This window comes from Mauremys mutica, chromosome 2 (genome assembly GCF_020497125.1).
Source record: "Mauremys mutica isolate MM-2020 ecotype Southern chromosome 2, ASM2049712v1, whole genome shotgun sequence".
NCBI classification, from domain to species: domain Eukaryota; kingdom Metazoa; phylum Chordata; order Testudines; family Geoemydidae; genus Mauremys; species Mauremys mutica.
In genome coordinates, this window is record NC_059073.1 from 285,227,298 (window position 1) to 285,249,505 (window position 22,208).

At 46.6% G+C, this 22,208-nt stretch overlaps 1 protein-coding gene across 3 annotated transcripts in view; it reads right to left on the reverse strand.

Moving 5' to 3' along the window:
* Positions 1 to 22,208, reverse strand: part of CRHR2 (corticotropin releasing hormone receptor 2) — a 266,132-nt gene that overhangs the window by 65,870 nt on the left and 178,054 nt on the right. For all 3 annotated transcript variants that reach the window (XM_045006108.1, XM_045006109.1, XM_045006110.1), the window contains 3 exons: positions 10,398 to 10,515; positions 7,847 to 8,000; positions 4,950 to 5,010 (listed from right to left, as the gene is read on the reverse strand). In XM_045006108.1, the coding sequence (XP_044862043.1) occupies positions 4,950 to 5,010; positions 7,847 to 8,000; positions 10,398 to 10,515 (333 nt within the window). The remainder of the gene's footprint in view (positions 1 to 4,949; positions 5,011 to 7,846; positions 8,001 to 10,397; positions 10,516 to 22,208) is intronic.

Sequence of the window (22,208 nt, forward strand, 5' to 3'; positions counted from 1 at the left end):
CCCTGGTTGTGTGTAAACAGGGAATCCATCCCAGGGGCCTTGAACAGGCAAAGTTTCCAACCCCAGAGTGCAACAAAGACATACTGATTTAAAGCTAGCTGGTCTGACAAGCATTCTCATCCAATATAATTCCAAGGAAATTCACTGAACTTCAGTTAAAAGGCAATGGGAGTTAACGGAAGGTCAATGAACCAGAGTCACGTACTGCAGAGTTGTTGCAGAGGGTTTACTTTGTCCTCATTTCTGTTATATGATTATGTGACATGATTGCTTTAGCTATCAAGGGACTGGTGTCAATGACCCAGGAGCTCATTTCCAATTCTATGTTAATGACAAACAACTAATTTCTTTCTCTGATACATGGCAAACTAAACCTGTGCTTTCATACTGCCATATACTGGCTTTTGTGTATATCTTTTTGGTGAATAGAATCCAAGTAGCCCAGTTCCTGTTTCCAGTGTCTAACATACAAGAGGGTATGATATCTTGAACCCTGACCTCAATATGCAACAAGCCCTTTAAGGTCTCCTACTTGGGTCATGGGAGTTTGTAATCCAAGTCAAGTGATGTGTTCTTTTTGGAGTTCAGAGTTATGACTTCTATTCCCATTGGCTAGGGTGATTTCATAGACGGCCACATTGTCAGTTGGTTTATGGCCAGGGTACATTGCAACATCTGATTATGTGTAAAGCACAGACAATGCTTAGAATGTCAAGCCATAAAAATAAAGACATTCCCAGCCCCCAAGGAGTTTACAATCTACATGACAGAGACAGATCCAGGCTGGGGCCCCAATCATATAATACAAAACCGTCATATAGTAAATAACAATCTCTACCCTGCATCTTGGCAGGGAGTTAGGCTAGATGACCCTTACGGTCCCTTCTAAGCCTATGGTTCTATGAGTCTAACCTGAGGAGCTCATAGTCTAGGAGAGAAGAAAGAAATAACAGGCAAATGAGACAAATGAGCTGGCTTGAAGGAAAGCATGATTCAAGCAGAATTACGGTAAGAACTGCAGTGGCAAAAAAAATCTTCTCTAATATGGGGGTGGCCTGCTAATGACTCCTAGGCTAAGAGAATATATTTGTCGATGGCACAGCATTCCTGGCACACCTCAAGAAGAACATTTTCTTATTAGAGAAACATTACAAAATGTAACAGGTGCGATAGTTCTCAAACGCCAGAATTCAGGCTGTCCTACGATTACTTGCCTTTTCTCAGCTTGATATCCACAATAAAATCAGATTGAATGGGATCATTTTGACTCATTTGCACTAAGTTGTTCGTTAAGTTATTAAAATGTTATTCCTGGTTGCACACAATATAGCTTTGTGCAAGCTGATAACTATTTACAAAAACATTTCCAGAATTTGACACTGAGAGAAGCAATTGGAAAGAGCTATTTCTTGCTGCCCAAATTATTATCCAACTGGAAGTGAGACCCCCGCCACTCCCCTCAAAAAATGACATGGAAGAGAAAAGGAATGACTTGCTGGAGCAGCGTGGGGACAAAGAAGGGTATTGTGAGATATATCAAGGAAAGGAAACAAAAGTTTCAGTGAAGCTGCCAGGACCTGGAGGAGTTTGGGGAAGCTGCCAAGGAAAAAGAACTGAACTGTCTGAGACCTTCAGGAAAGGACCTTCTGGAAAGCCGGCTGTGCTAGTCAAGGAATCCCAGTGGGACTAATAATGAGTTTGACTGAGGCATATGAAGGAACTCAAAGCCCAAGGAGCAGCCTGTGGAGAGCCAGCAGCTAATGTCCTGAGATTTTTGGGGAAGAAGTTATTGCCAATGCAACTGGTCCAGTTCTTTGGAACCAATATATCCATTCTAGTGCAGAATTCATATTTCATAGACTAAAAGCATTATCTACACCGAGCTAGTATCTAGGAGTCCCAGTCACAGACCAGGACCCCTCTGTGATAGGTGCTGTGAAAATACAGAACAAAAAGACAATCCCTGCCCCAAAGAATTTATAATTAAGTAGATACCTGGTGGCATATATCAATGCAACTGATATAATTCAGTGACCAAGACTTTCTCCCTTTACCTACATTAATTTTCACCTTTAAATCCAAACTAAGGCCCCAATCCTGAAATTAAAGCCACATAGCTCTTTTTTTTTTACAACAACCAACCCACCCCCCTGGAACCGCCACTTCCTAATCCCAGGAAAGTTATTATTTTGTTTATTTGGGTTTTTCAATAGGGTGTGTACGACAATTATATCTGTAGTGGAGAGCCATGAAAAAACTGCTATAACATCATATGCATGATTCCACCCATTCCCTGCCTCCTTCCACCCTCCTCCAAGAACAAACAAAAGCTTTTTCAATGTCAGCGAGGACAAGTCATTGAGTAGATCTTGTTAGGATGAAAGAAATAGGAACACCTGCACACTGAATAATGCTAATTAATATTCCCCCCTGCTTCCCTGATAGGACTTTACATAACTCCAATATCACTGTCCTTTCATCATTGTTAATGAGACTTTTATTACTGCTCTTATCCTTACAGATTGTCCATCACTGAAATTGCTATAGAAGTAGCTCTTCATCACTTGGTGGTTGTTTTTACATGGTGCCTACAGTACTTCTCTTCTGGAGGACAGCCAGATTCTACCACAGAGCAAACCACTGGAGAAAATGTTCTCAATAATCCTAAATCAGATTTTTCCCTATATTGATCAAAGGCTGTAATGCAGGTGAAATCAGGAGCTTTTCATTTGGTTTCATGGAATCATTCATTATTTAAGCATATTTATTCTTCCTTGTGGCTGCAATCTTATTGATTTTATCATCTTTAGAGCTACACAGTTTGAACCACAAAAATACTTCCAATCCGCCTTGGTTATATTTCAAATTGTTTCCCCAAACTAACAGCAGTATGGTGACATTTTGTCCTTGACTTTGAATACTCCATAGGAACTTTTGGAGATCTCTTCCCCCTCCCCCAACACTTATCTGAATATTTTTGGAGGCTGCTGTTTGTTCTGTATTTCACATCTGAATTTGGTTTGTTAGGTTAGATCACATGGGGGAAGTCACATGTTATTTCTCCATGTCTGAATAGGCTGAGCACATCCCATGTGATCATAATAGTCAGCTTGGCTTGGCAGAGCTGATTCCACTTAATTTCTCAAAAACAAGAATCAAGTTTTACTCTTAGCCTTACATTGGCACAGATTCATGTAGTTCACATTTCAGCCATTATTTCGGTATCTTTTTGGCACATGGAAAGACTCCTGGAGCTGTCACGAACAGAATGTAGTCCGAACATCTGGGCTGACTCATCCAGAAGGAGTTAAAGTTAAGTAGACTTTTGATTAAAAAACGTTTTGATCTGTGCTTTAATTTTTCTATTTAGTAGGAGTTGTTAGCTATACCACCTGATTAAACAAACATAATGTCCTAGAAAATGCGTGCATATTTATAGCAATCAGCAAAGCATTGGCAAAGAATTCATCTCTTGCTTTTGTTTTAGTTCATTAAGGTATGCTAAGACTTACCCTGTGTATAACATTAATATAAATGTGAAGAACAGAACAGCTTTATTCCTTTATCAGCTATTCATTTATATGAGCTTTATTGTATCTGCTTGATTGTATGGGTAAGATCTCCTGGAGAACAGCACCTGATATCTCAGGGCTAGTCTACACTTACGAGCCGGGTCGACGCGGTGAGTTCGACTTCTCGGAGTTCGAACTATCGCGTCTAATCTGGATGCGATAGTTCGAACTCCGGAAGCGATAGTTCGAACTCCGGTACTCCACCACTGCAAAAGGCGGTGGCGGAGTCGACCTTGGAGCCGCGGACTTCGATTCCGCGGCGTCTGGACGGGTGAGTAGTTCGAACTAGGGTACTTCAAATTCAGCTACGCTATTCACGTAGCTGAATTTGCGTACCCTAGTTCGACCCCGATTCTTAGTGTGGACCAGCCCTCAGTCTCTGATAGAGTGCAGAAGTACATGTTTTCCTCGGCCTCTCCGATGGGTGCCTGACACTACAGAATGTTTCATGCTTCAGCTCATAAGCATTTCTGGATACTAGTCGGGTGGGCAGATGACTGGATACTTTGTGGTCTTGCCCAATATAAAATCATTTGAAGTCATAGCATTGATCTCAAAAGTCTGTTCATGGGACATTGCAGGTTGTGCAAGGTTATTGTACGCCAGTGCAAACGTGAATGAAAGCTAGCTATATCGGAGGGCAAGAAAGGCTAAGCACTAGGCATCATCCTCCATACCGAGTGATACTAATGCAACCCCCTTGTGTGGCCACTGCCTTATTTGCTAGCATGCGGGGCAAAAAGGAATGGAGCAAGGACATGGAATGAGTGCATCTGTGAGGATATGGAGCTTAAGCATGATTCCTATTTGTTAATGCAGCAGAAGTATTCCTGCTACTAGGCAGGGATAACTTGGCTCTGTACAATTGCTCTCAATGTAAAATAAGATTCCCTTGTGCTTCCCACCCTGTCCGTCACATTTTACCTTGTCCTTACATGTATAACACCAGCGCTGCACGGGATCAAAGCCAGTATGTGGGCCCTTTGTTTAATATGATTAAGCTGCAATACTACGAAGACTGTTCTTGGAACCTTTACAACCTAGTTCTGTGATCTCAAGAGGCCAAATCCTTAACTCAGTAGTTTTAACTCAGTCCCACTGAAGGAGTTTTACCTGAATAAAAGCTATTCAGGAAGGATTTTGGGATTTGGCCCAGGAATTTTAGATAAGCCTTTGAACTTCGGGGTCTTCACTCAAGCTGAGCTCCGAACTTTTTGAACTTGTCAATTCTGAAGATCAATGGGAATGAGATAGCCACATCTGTTAGTTTTCATCTCCACAGTCTATGTAACTTTTAGCACAATTTCTTCCAGCACTGGATATGTTTATGCTGTCTGGTAACTTGTTTATGTAAATAAAATTGTTAACATTACTTACTGTTCATTTTCATAATAGAGCTTGCCAATGGCCCAGGCAACAATGATTGGACAAGGAATACCTAAAAAAAAATCAAAAGATCAAGAGTAAGTCGCAATCCAGACGCACACAGAACACTGTCAGTCAGTGTGTGTGTGTTGGAGGCAGGGAGTATAAGGAATAACGTTGACACCTGCCTTTGGCCATGGGCTATAGACCTCATGCATCTGCTAACTAGTTTTATGTAAAAGAAATAGAAGTCCTAGCAAGACGTGAGCTTTTCACAGCTTTAGTGCCATTTGTTCTACAAGAGGCAGATTATTAGAACAATTACAGAAAAATTAAAAAGCTACTTAAGAAATAGCAGGAGGTTCTGGACGAATCATAAAACGTTTTCTTCGTTCCGCGCGATATCTTAAAGGCAGGTTGAGCTTTCTTGGGGTTTTATGATCTGAGTTGTATTACCAGGCTGCAACCTCCTTATGGTTCTGCTGCACCATATGGATTGGGGGTGGGGGAAGCTCTGAAATTAACCATCCCAAGGTAGAGGGTAACGTGGAGGAATTCTCTCAAGGTTTAGCTCTTGCCTAGTTCAGATGTTATTCTGGCAATCTCTGAGGAATGCAATTTCTCCCAGCTCCACTGGTGTATTCCATGACCTCCAACACACCAGGTGTCCTGTCGGTGGCTTTTTTAAAATAAATGATTCTGAAATCTCATTGAGCCATGTGTTTGCTTTGCATGTCTTTCTCCCACTAACCTGGAATGCACTAAGGCAGATGCACCATTGCTTACTGGGAATTTAATCTCTTTGCATGTGGCTGGGTACATCTGTAAGCTTCCTGTCCTGCCGGGCTGCTGCCTCTGTTTTCACTCCTACTGCTTTATCTTGTACTTTGTGCCCAGACTCAGTGGGCCAGATCCTTGCCCTCATAATGTTTATTTTGTGCCAGTCCCTTGGCATGAAGCTGATGAGTAGCTGGCTGGTGGAGAATTCCCAATACAAAGAGTGAATCCCAAGGGGGCGTAGAGTCAGTGTAGTCAGCTCTGTACCGCTCCCCTCCCTAGGCAGGTTCCCAGGGAAAAAGGAACGTAGCTGAAGCATCTTGTGCTCCAGTGACCCCTTGCTTCCAGGAAAGATTCTTGGAGGAGCTGGCACAGTTTACAGCAGCTCTGCGGCTCCTCTGACCTATGCAGGACAGGGAGGAGACAAAAATAGCTGCAATATCAGAGGAGCAAGCAGCTGATTTGTGACCCTTCTTGTCCTCAGCTGAACTTAGTGGGAGCAACTGAGTAACATGGCTGGAACACAGTAATGTCATGCTGAGACCAACTCTCCTCTTACTCACACCCGCCTCATGTGTCTGTGCCTCCTGAGATTTCGGAGAGTAAACTCTGGAGTCACACCCGTGTAAGGGAGAGTAGAGGAGAGTTTTCCAGCCCGATTTGTACATTGCTTTCAGATGGGCCTCTCTCAGTGCTGTCAAACATCCCTGGTAAATCAGGCCAAAAGGCATCTCCAGGGCCACCCAGTGTGCTGGCTACCTGGTCAGCATTGCACTGCACTGCAGGTCAGCCTTTCCAAGGTGAAGCATGGCCTTAATTCCCATTGAAGTCAATGGGATTCAGGTACATAAGCTTTGCTGAACTGAGGTCTATAGCTGCGCATTGACCTTCAAAATGCTGACATTTCAGTAGACTATGGCCACTGTAGAGAGACATTGTGGCGTAGCCTCTGCAGCGGAGGCCAGCAGGGATAGGATTAAGGTGCACACATAAAGATCAAGTATACTTTGGGCTGTGACTCTGGGGATCTGCCCTGGCCTCCTGAGAAGACACATTCTCCTTGTTCAGTGACTCAAGAAGACATCGGGCTTTCCATTCTCACGGGGATGGGATGGAAGTGTCCATGCCCTTGTTGCTGAATAAGGACCTTTGGCAATTCCTGGCCAAAGCCTCGATGGAGATCAGAGAACTGGACGTGAGATTTGCCAGAGGCGGAGAAAGTAGGGCAGAGTGACGGGCACAGGAAATGATCTAAAAGGGCGAGAGGAAGGGCGCGCTCAGTCAGAGACCTAGATGTCTCAGGACTAGAGTCATGGACCAGGCAAGCTACTTGGACCTGCGATGCAGCCACAAAGGGGTCAGGGCACTGCTTGCTCAGCGGTGGGGGTGGGGTAGGAGGATTGGCAGTGTCCAGGCCACCTCATGCTCCGGCCAGCAGAGCTGAGCTGGGGGTAGTCATTTAATTAGGACACCTGTAGATTACGAATTCCTGGGAACAAGCTAGGAGCCACATTTCCTTCCCCATGCCTCTCCTGGGGTTGCACAGGCACATGCCACCCTTTATTAAAGGCTGTGTTTTAGGAAGACAATCTAGCCCCTAGTGACCTCAAATGCCGCTGCAACATTGTTCCTGCACGGAAAGCAGCCCAATTAACTCCATGCTGAAATGTTTGTCCTTGTGTCTGATTTGTTTTGTCTGCTTTAAGGCTGGAAGGGCCTGTAAGGCCAGGGACAATGTCTCCTGTTTCCCGCTATGCTGAGCGCACTGTGGTGTTAAACAAATACAGACAATTTAGGGATGGTTGATCAACACCACTGTGAACTGCTGCTGGATGCTCCTGCCTTAACCCCAGCCATGGCTGGGAATAAAATCACAATGATCCGAGTGAAAGACGCAGCCCTCAGCCATAACCTTTCACTCATTGGCCTGCGTTGAGCTGTGTCATTCAAGTATATTTAAATATCAACATTTAACTCAGCCTGCTCTGATATTTGCCTTTGTTAAATGGGGTGAGATTTGAATGACAAAAAGATCACTTCTCCGGATTTCTTTTTTTGTCAATCTTGGTTATATCGCTTCTTTAACGCTGACTGTCCTATAATACAGGAGTTGTAAAGCAGACGGCACTTACACCATCCTATGAAGAGGAAGACCCATTTCCTCAGCTTATCTGTGGAGTAAGTCATCACAATCGCAGTGTGTAAATAGCAGCCTTCCACAAACATCCAGAAGAAGTTGGTCACCATAAAATAATTGTAGATCGTTGTAATACACCGACACCAGGGCTGGAACACAAATATACAAGTGCATTTTAAACCCTGGGTGATTCGTTGTTGTTTCTAAATCACTCAGCATTGGACTAATTCTACTCCCATGAAGTCAAAACTCAGATTCCAAAACCAGAAGGGACCATTGTGATCACCGAGTCTGACCTCCTATCTAACACAGCTCAGAGAACGGCCCCACAATAATTCCTAGAGCAGATCTTTTAGAAAAACATCTAATCTTGATTTTAAAATTGTCTGTGATGGAGAATCCACCACAACTGTTTGTAAATTGTTCCAATGGTTAATTACTCTCAACATAAAAAATGTACATCGTAGTTCCAACCTGAATTTGTCTCACTTTAACTTCCAGCCATTGGATTGTATGATATCTTTCTCTGCTAGATTGAAGAGCTTATTATTAAATATTTGTTCCCCATGTTGGAGTTATACACTGTAATCAACTCACCCTTTAACCCTCTTTGTTAAATTAAATAGATTGAGCTGTTTGGGTTTATTACTATAAAGGCATGTTTTCTAATCCTTTAATCATTTGTGTGTCTCTTCTTTGAACAGTCTCCAATTTATCAACATCCTTCTTGGTTTGTGGGTCCCAAAACTGCACACAGGATTCCAGCAGTGGTCCCACCAGTGCCAAATACAGAGGTAAAATAACCTCTCTACTCCTACTCGATATCCCCCTCTTTATGAATCCAAGGGCTGCATTTGCCCTTTTGGCCACAGCATCACACTGGGAGCTCATGTTCCGCTGATTATCCACCACGACTCCCAGAACTTTTTCACTGTCACTGCTTCCCAAGATAGAGTCCCTCATCCTGTAAGTATGGCCTGCATTCTTTCTTCCAAGATGTGTATATTCACCCATATTAAAACACATTGTTTGCTGGAGCCCAGCTTATCAAGTGATCCAGATCAGTGACCAGTCCTCCTCATTATTTACCACTTCCCCCAATTTTTATGTCATCTGCAAACTTTATTTTATGTTTTCTTCCAAATCATTCATAAATTTTTTAAATGGCACAGAGCCAAGAACTGACCCCTGCGGAACCCCACTAGAGATATACCTGTTTGATAATGATTCCCCATTTACAATTATGTTTTCAGGCCTATCATTTAGCTAGTTTTTAATCCATTTAATGTATGCCATGTTCATTTTATCTTTCTAGTTTTTTAAATCAAACTATCAGAAGTATCCAGTCAAATGCCTTACAGCAGTCTAAGTATATTACACCAACACTGTTATCTTTATCAACTAAACATTTAGTCTCATCAAAAATATGTTGACTGGCATCAATAATATTGCCCTCCTTTCTTTGTATATTAATCGACTCTCATATCAGCTGCTCCATTATCTTGCCCGGGATCACCATCTAGCAACAGACTGACAAGCCTATAATTTCCTGGGTCATCCTGTTTACTCTTTTTAAATATTGGCACATTATCTTTCTTCCAGGCTTCTGGAATTTTTCCAGTATTCCAAGCCTTACTGTAACCTGGGGAGAATGATACTGACCTCCTTTATAAAGCACTTTGAGATGTATTGATGAAAATCCCCATAAAAGAGCTATGTATTATTATTATTATTCAAAGGCCCAATACTCCTACTCTTGTTCACATTGAATAACTCCTAACTCTGCAGTCGTCCCAGTGATTCCAGTGGGTAAAGTCCTTCTCAAAGTCAGTCACAAGAGGTGAATCAGGCCCTGAATGACCAAGCTGATAAATGTCACATCACTTACTGACATGACAATGTCTGAATTTAATGCAACAAGGAGTCCGGTGGCACCTTAAAGACTAACAGATTTATTTGGACATAAGCTTTTGTGGGAAAAAAAACCTACTTCTTCAGATGTGGGGGCACCTGAAGAAGTGGGTTTTTTACACAGGAAAGCTTATGCCCAAATAAATCTGTTAGTCTTTAAGGTGCCACCAGACTCCTTGTTGTTTTTGTGGATACAGACTAACACGGCTACCCCGTGATACTTGAATTTAATGTAGATTTTTGCATGAGCCAGAGTATCAGATAATTTGCTAAAGACACAGGCATAAATACAAAACCACTTTATTCATTAGAGGCATCAATGTTTCTATATAATGGGATGGACAGATGGTCAGGGTATACTGCTCTCCGTAATCTGTTTTCAATGCACTAGATTGTATTACATTCCCTTAGAGCATAATGCACTATTTGAAGTTACTGAATATGCAAGGTAGCCAACAATGAAAAGATATGAATATTTATCTAATCAACACATATTGCTTATGCACTCAATCTTTTTAAAGTTATTTTAAGGGTGCAGAGAGCATATGGAAGCTACCCTTTGTAATATTTTTATACATCTAAATAAATAATTCAGTGTGCCCATGACAAGTGGATACTGTAGCCACATTACATACCTCATTGCTTTCATGTATGTTATGATCAATCATCTGAAGCAGGAACCACATCACATTCCTTAGAATGAACGTGGTGATCAGATTCCAGTGGATAATGTTTCTCAGGCATCTGATGCTCCTAAAGGTGGAAGGGGGGAAAGATATGAATCATTATACAATGCCCACCGCAAATCTCCATTGTTTGCCTTTGGTAAATTGTGGCCTGTGTCAGTAGCACACGTGCATTAATCCTGCCTCAGCTAGGGGATGGACTTCTTGAGATCCCTTCCAGTGCAAGATATCTATGATTCTATATGAAAACTACCGAGGGAAGTACAAAATGCAAAGCCGTGTGAATAGCTGACCAATGGAAATAATTCAAACAAATTAAAAAATCAGTTGAACAAACACAAGCTACTTGCCTTTATTTTCGAGGCCCTCCACAGCCTATCCCAAGCTACCTATCCCTTCTCACATGCTACTGAAACATTGATTCCTGCCTCTGATCAGCCAACGTCTTTGTGCTTTCTCCCATACTGTGTCTCATGCTTGGGAGGAGCTCCCCAGAACCATCCACAAAGCCACCTCATTTCCGCCTTAAAACTCCTTTCCCAAGATGCCTACAACAAAAAACCCGACAGTAGTTAGACAACTGGGGTGCTAAGACCATTGCCCATAATGCTCACCAGTGTCATCTCATTTTCCTTCTGCTCTTCTGTCTGCCAGCCTGTATCCACCTGTTGACTGTCCCTGGGCTAGTCTAAACTGGAACGTACAGTGGCATAACTATGTGTTGCAGGGATATGAAAAAATCCGCACCCCTGAGGCCTGGTCTACACTAGGACTTTAATTCGAATTTAGCAGCGTTAATTCGAATTAACCGCGCACCCGTCCACACCAGGAAGCCATTTAATTCGACCTAGAGGGCTCTTTAGTTCGAATTCGGTACTCCACCCCGACGAGGGGAGTAGCGCTAAATTCGACATGGCTATGTCGAATTAGGGTAGGTGTGGATGCAAATCGAACTTACTAGCTCCGGGAGCTATCCCACACTGCACCACTCTGTTGACGCTCTGGACAGCAGTCCGAGCTTGGATGCTCTGACCAGCCACACAGGAAAAGTCCCGGGAAAATTTGAATTCCTTTTCCTGTCTGGACAGTTAGAATCTCATTTCGTGGTTGGACATCGGGGCGAGCTCAGCAGCACCGGCAGCGATGCAGAGCTCTCCAGCAGAGGAGTTCATGTAATCTCTGAATAGAAAGAGGGACCCAGCATAGACTGACCGGGAACTCTTGGATCTGATCGGTGTGTGGGGCGAGGAGTCTGTGCTTTCGGAGCTGCGCTCCAAAAAACGGAATGCAAAGACCTACGAGAAGGTCTCCAAAGCCATGAGAGACAGAGGATACAGCCGGGATGCAACGCAGCGCCGCGTGAAAATCAAGGACCCCAGACAAGGCTACCAAAAAATCAAAGCGGCAAACGGACGCTACGGAGCCTGCCACCACTGCCCCACCAGTGACCATGGACTCTGACGATGGGACAGTGTCGATGGCCAGTTCCTCGGCGATGTTTGCGGACGGGGAAGATGAGGAAGGGTTTGTGGAGGACGAGGCAGGCGACAGCGCTTACAACGCTGGTTTCCCCGACAGCCAGGATCTCTTCATCACCGTCACGGAGATCCCCTACCAACCCTCCCCGGCCAGGAACCCGGATCCTGAATCAGGGGAAGGAGGAGTCGGTAAGTGCTTTAACCATGTAAACTTTTATTCTTATGTAACCCCCAAAGAGATTACATAGATTCCTGGAGCTCTGTCTGCTGGCAGCTCAGGGAGGAGGAGCCAAGGCAAACTCAGAGTCTGCCCAGCAACCAACAGGGAGTGGAGATGCCCCTCCCAGGGAGTTGAGGAGAGGGGAGAAGCCATTTTGAGGAGAGGCTGTGGCGAGCCAGGGTAAAGGCCAAACTGGCTGTGTGGGGAGCTGGTGAGTCCCAGGCCTGCAAGCAGGGTTCCCCCTGAGAACTGGCCTCTAGGGACCTGACACCAGATTCCCCAGCTGGGTTTTCCTTCCTCACGGATGATTCCCAATTGTTATGTTTGCTGAGAAATTTCCCCAGCCAGGCTGGGTTCGCCTCCAGCTCCCCTGGTGAGACCAGTCCCCACATGGTCAGTGCTGCTAGTCCAGGGCTGATTCCTGCCTGAGGAGGATCCCTGCCAGCGGACAGCAGCCCCTGAAATCGTCCAGTGTCATCCTCAACCCTGAAGATCATTTGTGGAGTGCGTGAGTGCCCTGTCTTTAGTTAGTTAGTCAGGGAATTTGTTTTGGGGACCCTCTACTCCCTGAACTGTGTCCTCAAGCCAGGGAGTGAGGGTTTGAGGATTTTATAATTTACCGCTTATTACACCTGTGGAGGGATTCACCACCTCCTCCCACTTGTGGGTCCTTTGGGCTGTACTGAACCCAGTCAGCCACACCGCTAAACCACTGCAGAGAATTGTATAGGTCATCAAGGGCCCCAGCAAGGTACGCGTACCAACAGGACACTAGTGTTACATTTGTTACATCCAGACACGGGTATTTTAAGTGTGGGCACCGGTGACCCTAAACATAGTGTTTCCCCTATTATGTTGTATTTGTTGCCTGTTTAATATAATTTTTGTGTTGAATATATTTTTATGTGTTGTGTTATCTCTTGGAAATCTCCAACTATCTGGCAAATAAGTGGGGATTCCTCTGTAGTTAGGATTTTCCGCCCAAGCTGCCCTGGTGACCCTGCCAGGAAGGAGCAAGGGGGGTGGAGGCACCGCCAACTAATTTCATAACCAAAAAAAGAAAAAAGATTCACCCTGCTGAGTGGGTGGCGGGATCCAAAAGAACCCAGACCTGTCCATCAAAACCTGTAAGCGGATGGCCATTAAAGGAGGTAATCAGGTGGAGAGGGGCGCTACACTTAATATAACAGGAATCTGAAGTATGTGAAAAGGAGGTCTCGCTATATATGGGGATAGAACAGAAATCCTCCTGGGAGATCTCCACGAAGCTCTCCTGGAGGTAATCGAAAAGCCTCCGCAGGAGGTTCCTGGGGAGAGCTGCCTTATTGGGTGCTCCGTGGTAGCACACTTTTCCGTGCGAGGCTTTCATGAGGTACTCAGGGAGCATTGCCTCCCCGAGCACGGCTGCATAGGGCCCTGGTTTGTGCTGGCTTTCACGCAGCATGCGCTCTCTATCTCCTTCAGTGACCGTCCTCAGGGTGATCTCGCTCGGAGACTCCTGCATCTAATTAGGGGAATTACTGTAATGTTACGCCTGGTCCGGAGTATTTTTCAAAAATCTCCGGACAGACGGCATAGCACAGACTCTGCTGCGTGACGAGCGTAACGGAAAGCCAAAGAATCAAATGGACGCTCATGGAGGGAGGGGGGACTGAGGACGCAAGGTATCCCACAGTGCCTGCTGTCTCCGAAAAGCATTTGCATTCTTGGCTGAGCTCCAAATGCTTCTAGGGTCAAAAACAGTGTCCGCGGTGGGTCAGGGCATAGCTAGGCAATTTACGCACCCCCCCACCCACTCCCAGAAGTGAAAGGGAAAACAATCCTCTCTTGACTCTTTTACATGTCACCCTATCTTTACTGAATGCTGCAGATAGACGCGATGGTGCAGCACTCAACACCAACATCCTTGCTCCCCCCACGCTATGGATGGCTGATGGTACAATATGGCTGGTATCCGTCCTCATCATCAGCCTATTGGCACATGGGGCAGTGCAAAAGGACTGGTAACCATGCCGAGTCGCATCTACCAGGTCCCCCAGTGTCAGGTGAACCTAATTTTTCATGGTAGATGGTGCAGTATGGCTGGTAACCGTCTTCATCATAGCAACAGGGGGCTGAGCTTCATCAGCCCCCACCCTTCATGTGTAAAGAAAAGATTCAATAGCCCCTGGATTAGCAGCAGGATGCTGGGCTCCTCTCCTCCACACTCCTTAATGTCCTATCTGGACTATCATAGCAACTGGAGGCTGCCTTCCACTCATTTCTCACTAACAAGTCACTGTGTCTTATTCCTGCATTCTTTATTACTTCATCACACAAGTGGGGGGACAATGCTATGGTAGCCCAGGAAGGCTGGGGGAAGAATGGAATGAACAGGTGGGGTTGTTGCAGGAGCACCCCCATGTGAATAGCATACAGCTCATAATCTATGCAGGATCTGACACAGAGCAGCTGTGCTCTCTGGTTCTCTGATACAGTGGTTCTCTAGTACACTTGCCCATATTCTAGGCAGGACTGATTCTATTTTTAGATACCAAAAAGGAGGGATTGACTCAGGGAGTCATTCCCAATTTTGGCTTTTGCGCCCCTGGCTAAGAGCAGCCAGGGGCACTTATGACAGCAGCAAATGGTGCAGTGCAAAAGAACTGGTAACCATACCCATCTTATTACCAATTTATGGTATGGTAGATGGTACAGTATGGCTGGTAACCATCTCTGCTGTCATGCAAAAGCAAAAGCATGCTGCTGTGTAGCGCTGCTGGACCGCCTCTGTCAGCGGCATCTAGTACACATACGGTGACAGGCACAAAAGGCAAAACAGGCTCCATGGTTTCCACGCTGTGGCATCTGCCAGGGAAAATGGGCTTGAAATGATTGTCGGCTGTAGCTTTCCCGGAGGAAGGGATGACTGACGACATTTACCCAGAACCACCCGCGAAAATGGTTTTTGCCCCATCAGGCACTGGGATCTCAACCCAGAATTCACAGAGACAGACTAGACTGTGTTCATTGTTCGCAAAAATGTATCTTTGCAAGGAATTCACTCCCTTTTTCCCATCACACAGCTTCGACTGTGTCCAGACCTGCCACAGCATCCCCCTCACAGAGGCTGGCAAAGATTAGGCGGCGAAATAAAAAGACACGGGACGAGATGTTCGCTGAACTTATGGGGTGCTCCCGAGATGAGGCGGACCAGCAGAGCCAGTGGAGGGAGACCCTCTCTCTGTACCAGCGCTCACACAGCGAACGGGAGGAGATGTGGCGTGAGGAAGACAAGCAGGCGACTCAAACGCTGCTTGGACTAATGAGGGAGCAAACGGACATGCTCCTGCGCCTTGTGCATGTTCTGCAGGACCTCAGGCAGGAGGACAGAGCCCCCCTGCACTGTATCTGCAACCGCCCTCCCCCGCCACAAAGTCCCATACCCCCCTCACCCAAAATAACCAGAAGGAGGGGCGCCAGAGGCTGTGAAAACTGTCACTGCACCCCAGCAGAGTGCTCAAGTACCCAAAAGCTCTCATACCCTAAATTTTGAGAAGTCCTTTCCTTCCCGCCTCACCCAAGCCCCCATCCCAGTTTCATCCCCTAACTGTCTAGTTGATAATAAAAATACTTTTCTGTTAATTACTGTTTCTGTCATGTTCTTTTAGAGGAGACTGTGTTTGAAGGGGGGGAAGGGGGTTGGTAATTGGACAGGACAATCACCTTTACCAGGGTACAGACATGGGGGCAGGATCAGCAGCAGGTCACACACACACTGCAGTCAGTACGCACCCTGGTCGGTATGGGAGGTGGTTTGCAGGTTCTGTGTGGGTGGGGGGGGTACGTGACTTTGTAGTGGGGGAGAGGGGTTACAGATCTCATGCAACGGTCCCTGTCCTGGACCACAGAGCCACGCAGCAGAGGAATCTGTATCCGTCCTCTCCCGCCAAAAGGCCACATAGCCCCCACACACAGAGTCCCAAAAAGGAGGGATGGCAGGCTCCGTTGAAACATCCAGTCCGGCACTGCAGACCGCTCTGGGAGCAGGAGCCTGTCATTCCTCGAGTTTACAGGCAGTCTTTACATCACTGCACACCCTACCCAGCACAGTCCGTGTCCCAGTTTCAACCCTGTAACGCAAAGTCATCAATAAATAAACCTTTGTAAAGTTACAGTGGAACATGTATTTTATTTTTAAACGTGTGTTGGAAGTTGGGGAAGCGGGGTGGGCGGGGTATGTAACTGCAGATGCTAGTCAACAGTCACTTGGTAAAGAAACAGGGGCAGGTTCAGCTTCTCTGTAAAGAAACTGAACAGTCACAGGTCACGCTGCTCACTGCTCGCTGGTACTTGAAGAGTTCCTTGTCGCTGTGCAAGGCGCCTGCACAGAGCTTCACAAGCCAGGGCATTAGCGGGTATGCTGGGTCCCCGACGATCACTATAGGCATCTGCACATCCCCAAGACTTATTTTGTGGTCTGGGAAGAAACTACCTTCCTGCAGGCATCTAAACAGACCAGAGTTCCTGAAAACACGCACGTCATGAACTTTGCCTGGCCACCCGACGTTGATGTTGGTAAAACGTCCCCCATGGTCCACCAGTGCTCGCAGCACCATTGAAAAGTAGCCCTATATCTCAGCAGCTGACTGTGGAAGAGGTGGACGATAAGGTGCGAGGAGTTGACAACGGCCATAACTGCAGCGAGATCCATGCTCAAAGTGCTGTGGCGCCCGCGCTGTCACTGAGCAGAAAAGTGCACGAACAGATTGCCTGCAGGCGCTTTCAGGGAGGGAGGGAGGGAGGGCGTGATTGATGGTTCAATGATGACAGTTACCCAAAACCACCCTCGACACATTTTTCCCCCCAGCATGCATTGGGGGGAAATCCCAGAATTCCAATGGGCAGTGGGGAGTGCGGGAACTGTGGGATAGCTTCCCACAGTGCACCGCTTCCAAAGTCGACACTGGCCCCGTTACTGTGGACTCACACAGTCGAACTAGTGTATTTAGTGTGGATACACAACTTCGACTTCATAAGGTCGATTCCACAAATTCGAATTAAGTTGATTCGAAATAGTCTTGTAGTGTAGACGTACCCTGAGAGATGCAGCTATTTTGACCTAATCCCCAGTGTAGACAGTATGAGGTCGATGGAAGAATTCTTCCATTGACCTAGCTACCACCTCTTGGTCTGTTAGATTACCTACACTGATGGAAGAACCCCTCCCAGTGACATACGTAGTGTCTACACTAAAGTGCTACAGTTGCACTTGTTGCTGTAGGACTTTAAGTGTAGACATACCCTTATACTTGGATTGCAAGCTCTTCTGGTCAGGGAATATCTTTGTTCTGTTTGTACAGCACCTAGCACAGAGAGGTCCTGGCCCACGACTGGGGCTGTCAGGCGCTACCACATAAACATAAAATAGTGAGATTTCACCCCTCTCTGTTTTCAAAACAAACCCTGTTAAGAAAGGATGCGTACCGAATGACAGGTTGGTGCAGAGATCTGTAGAGAGAGAAAGCATGACTGGGCATGCCTGGAATTGTGACATGGTGGGGAAGACAGAGAAAGAAAGCACCCACATGAACACAAGATAAACAATGTGCCGAGACTTCCATTTTTTCTGGTAAACTCTTCACTCATCCTCCCAACCTGCCTGTCCACCTGCTGCCTTTCAGACCATAATGTCTCTGGGGCAAAGACGGTCCTTGCGCATAGCGTACTGAATCCCTGATCCTTTCTCTGGGCTTCCTGGGTGCTAGCCCAGTACAAATCATAATGAACTAACTAAACAATATCAAGAGTGCATGAGCGGGATTAAGGCCCTGATCCTGCCTAACTTTAACCACGCTGAGTAGCTCCAATGACGTCAAAAGGGCCACTCACATGCTTTAAAAGTTGAGCACGTGCACAAGAATTTGCAACAGCTGGGCTTTAACAAGACTGAGAATGCATTTCGGGGGATGGGGTCTTGGTAGCATATGTTGCACACTCACATTCTGCTGGAGACGTCACAGCTAGGATCTTTACGGAACCTGCTGTGTATTTAGAGTGAGAAACATTTTTAAAAGCAGCACAGACGTTTAAAATATATTTATGCGAGACACAGCCTGGGGCGCTGAATATTTTTATTCCTTGATTGGAGGCATGAACGTTTGTCCCCAGAGGTTCAGAAGCACTGGTGTTTTTAAAAATCCAAACACTGCTCCATTGAAAGTCACAGGAGCGGTAAGACAATGCAACGTGCATAGCCAGGGGCAGAAAAAGATGAGAAATAACAGTGACAAATTAGCAGTAGGTAGCAAGCATCAGGGGAATAAATAGACTGTATAGAGATGGCAGGGCAGAACAATAGAAAATTAATGAAGTAAAGTCAAACACAATAATACAGAGGGAGTTCTGGTCCCAGATACATGCAACAGGTGCTCTCATTTACTGCAATTGCATCTGAATGTGACTGTTATTTATCGTACAGTAGCGCTTAGAGGGCCTAACTGAGAGAAGGGCCCCATACACAGACACGAGAGAAATCCCCTGCCCCACTGAACTGACAAGACTGCCAAAGGGACTATTATCATCACCGTTTAAAATATGGGAAACTAAGGCTCACAGAGATTAAATGACCTGCCCTAAAACATCTGGGGCACAGCCAAGAATTGAACCCAGATCTCCTGAGGCCTAGCCCACAAGAACCAGCAGGCTCAACCAGACCCCAGCCCGTCTAGTCCAACACCCTGGCTCTACTAATAGCCGGCAATAGATGCTTTCATGCTTCAGAGGAAGGTGCAACAAAACCCGCAGTAAGCGGGATTTGGGATAGTCTGCCCCCCATGGAAGCCTTAACCACACGACCATCCTTCTCCTCCACGTTCCTATGAGAAAGGGATGAGAAAATTCCTGCGGTCATGAGTTCCACACTTCCTCTGGCCCTGCTCCTGTAGCAATGAGTTCCACACTTCCTCTGGCCCTGCTCCTGCCCAACCATCTCCTCCCTAGTCAGGTATCCTCTTCTGCTGGGCCCAAAGGAAAAGGGGGCTGGGCCAGGGAGATATTCCTCCTCACCACCCAGGGTGTTCCTGCACAGACCTGTACATGGAGGACAGCATCTGCAGCCCGGCACAAGGGTTTAAAGATAATAAAATTAAATTTAAAAAAAGAAAGAAGGAACTCCAAGGGGACAAAACGGGTTAAGCCAGCAACAGATGGTAGATCACAAAACCCAGTGCATGAATGACATGAAAAAAAATCGAAGCGCCATGGCAAGCAAAGTCTCTTTCTGTGTCAACAGGAAGCACGGCACGTTGGGTAAACAATGGCCGTGGTGCAGGATTTAGCTCAGCTTGCAGATACGTGGGAAATCAGGATAGCGGCACACAGGAAATCCCTTCTCAGGATGACAGTGGATGCGTCAGAGGGAGGACTTGGAAGAAATAGGAGATCAGGGGCTTGTTGCTGAAATGCCATCGCAGCTGCAGAATCGTTAGCACGCTGCTATGATTTGCTGATGCATAATTAACCCCCGGGGCCTAACATAAGGATTAAGAAGAAAGCTGCCACCGTTATGTCAGCATGGAATCTCCTGTTCAAACGGCTAATGCAGTTGCTGCCTTCTCTACTCCGTTTACCACCCTTGATACGTATCCACAGGCCAGTGGCTGGAATAGGAACTGTACGACCCTGTCACTGGAAGGAACTGAAGCACAAGTTTAAAATTACAGAAGCCCGGCGTGCAAATATGTCTCTCCTTTCCCTTCAGCAGGGACAATCCAGTGATCTAGGGTACAAATTTCTTCTGCCTAATTCCATCTTTATATCCATGTCCTTTACTGATCCTTCTTAGTTAAGGATAATTAAGTCAAAGGTTTAGATGCACTCCCCTCCCTTCACATATCCCTGCTGCGCAGTCCTATGAACGGTAGGAATCAGAAAGGAGGTGATCCACAGACTTCAGGAATTCAGTTATCATCACAGCAGAGCTATCGAGACTACTGAGGAGCTGGGAAAAGCCTATTGTAATAATAGACGATGTGCAGGGATCAGACCAGATGATCTGAAGCCAGGTCCTTCTTGCCTCAGATATATGAATTCAATCTCTCAAATACAAGTGACATTGCAGAACCACTTCATATCAGTCCACCAGGCTCAGCGGAATGGTGGGGTGGGCAGGGACACCCTAAGAAATTGTTCCCATGGTATGTACCCTCAACCCTGTGGAGACACTCCCACTGCAGCTGCTGGCCCCAGCACCTGCCGAGTCTGTATCACCCTCAGCCCCCGCTTTCCCTCCCAGCCTGCCCTGTGGCAGCATCACTCTCCATCCCTGAGAGGGCACACGGGCTGCAGAAAGTAGTGCGAGGCTGCACAGGCCCCAGGGGGAGAGCCCTGACGCAGGAGCCAGCCCCACAGCAGCGGGGTGGAGCAACAACTCTGTCTGCCCCACTGCCCAGTGCACCCCCTGTGGTTTGGCCCCGCGGCCCATCTGTTGTGATGGGGGAGGAGAGAGGCATGTACGGTCAGTGAGTGGTGTTGTTACCTGGTGCACAGAAGCCGTGGGGCTAATCCTGAGCAGTACAGCTCTGAGACCCCCTTTAACCAGATCGCATCACCACTCACTCAACTTTGGCCCTGCTATTCCCCCCGGTCATGACAGAGGGCCGGCCTGGCTAAGCCAGGAGCAGGGTGCCCAGCGTGGCCACTCCTCATTGCTGCCAACGGTACGCACCGCACGCTAAGGGCGTACAGCTGCAAGCGCCAGTAGGGCTGGGAACAGAACTCAGGACCAAAGGCACAAGCTCCTACAACCTGTGTTAAAGGAGGGACTCTGTTAGCTGGTGGCAGGAGTCATCTTATTCCATATGAGCAAGAGCCACCTGAGGGACAGAGTTACATGCACTCAGACTGAGGTGCTCATGCCTCACGGTGGTTCCCCAACCTCGCAGTGCAGCATAGTCTAGCCGTCCTTTTGTGCTCACAGCAGTGACTCGGACTGCGTGCCCATGCGGGGGAAGAAGAACCCCTCTTACAATGCTACACAAGCTACCCAGACTGAGGCTCTCCCTGGCACTACTTGCCTGCTTACTCCCCCCACCCCAGGAACAGTTTGGTGGGGAGGAACACGGCCTTGGCTCCCCTTTCCCCACCCAACCCCAAGATGAACAGAGATGAGATGAACAGCAGTAAGTCACTAACACATTGGGATCCAGAAGGAAGCAGGGGAGGATTAAAGGTCTAGAAAACATGACCTATGAGGGAAGATTGGAAAAATTGGGTTTGTTTAGTCTGGAGAAAAGAAAATTGAGACGGGGACATGATAATAGTTTTCAAGTACATAAAAGGTTGTTACAAGGAGGAGGGAGAAAAATTGTTTTTCTTAACCTCTGAGGATAGGACAAGAAGCAATGGGCTTAAATTGCAGCAGGGGCAGTTTAGGTTGGAAATTAGGCAAAACTTCTTAACTGTCAGGGTGATTAAGCACTAGAATAAATTACCTAGGGAGGTTGTGGAATCTCTATCGTTGGAGATTTTTAAGAGCAGGTTGGACAAACACCTGTCAGGGATGGTCTAGATAATACTCAGTCCTGCCATGAGTGCAGGGGACTGGACTAGATGACCTCTCGAGGTCCCTTCCAGTTCTATGAGTCTATGATTCTATGAATTGCAACTCAGAGATGCAGCTCTAGTTATGCTGTCTGCTGAGGCTACTCCCAGTGTGGTGCAGTTTATGCCCCCGTCATTACTCGGGTATGTGCCTGAAGACAGAATCCAACCCTGGGCTACCCCAATGAAACACACATATTTGGCAGGGCACTCAGCACTCTCAGCTGAGCAGGGTAAAGTAGCACATAAATGGACAATGCGGGGCCCTCAATCTGTGACTGCAAACAAGTCGGAGAGATGGCAGCTCCAGGCAATGTTAAGCCGAGAAGAAATCTGAAGGCAAGGGAGGAAAAAGTTCCCTAACACTAGTCATCACATGTGCCTAGCTAGCAGGAAGCAAAACCTTCCTCACAGCCCTGAAGCAGGAGGTTTAACACAGGGTATGTCTGCACAGCAAAAGCTGTGCACCAGCTAACCTAC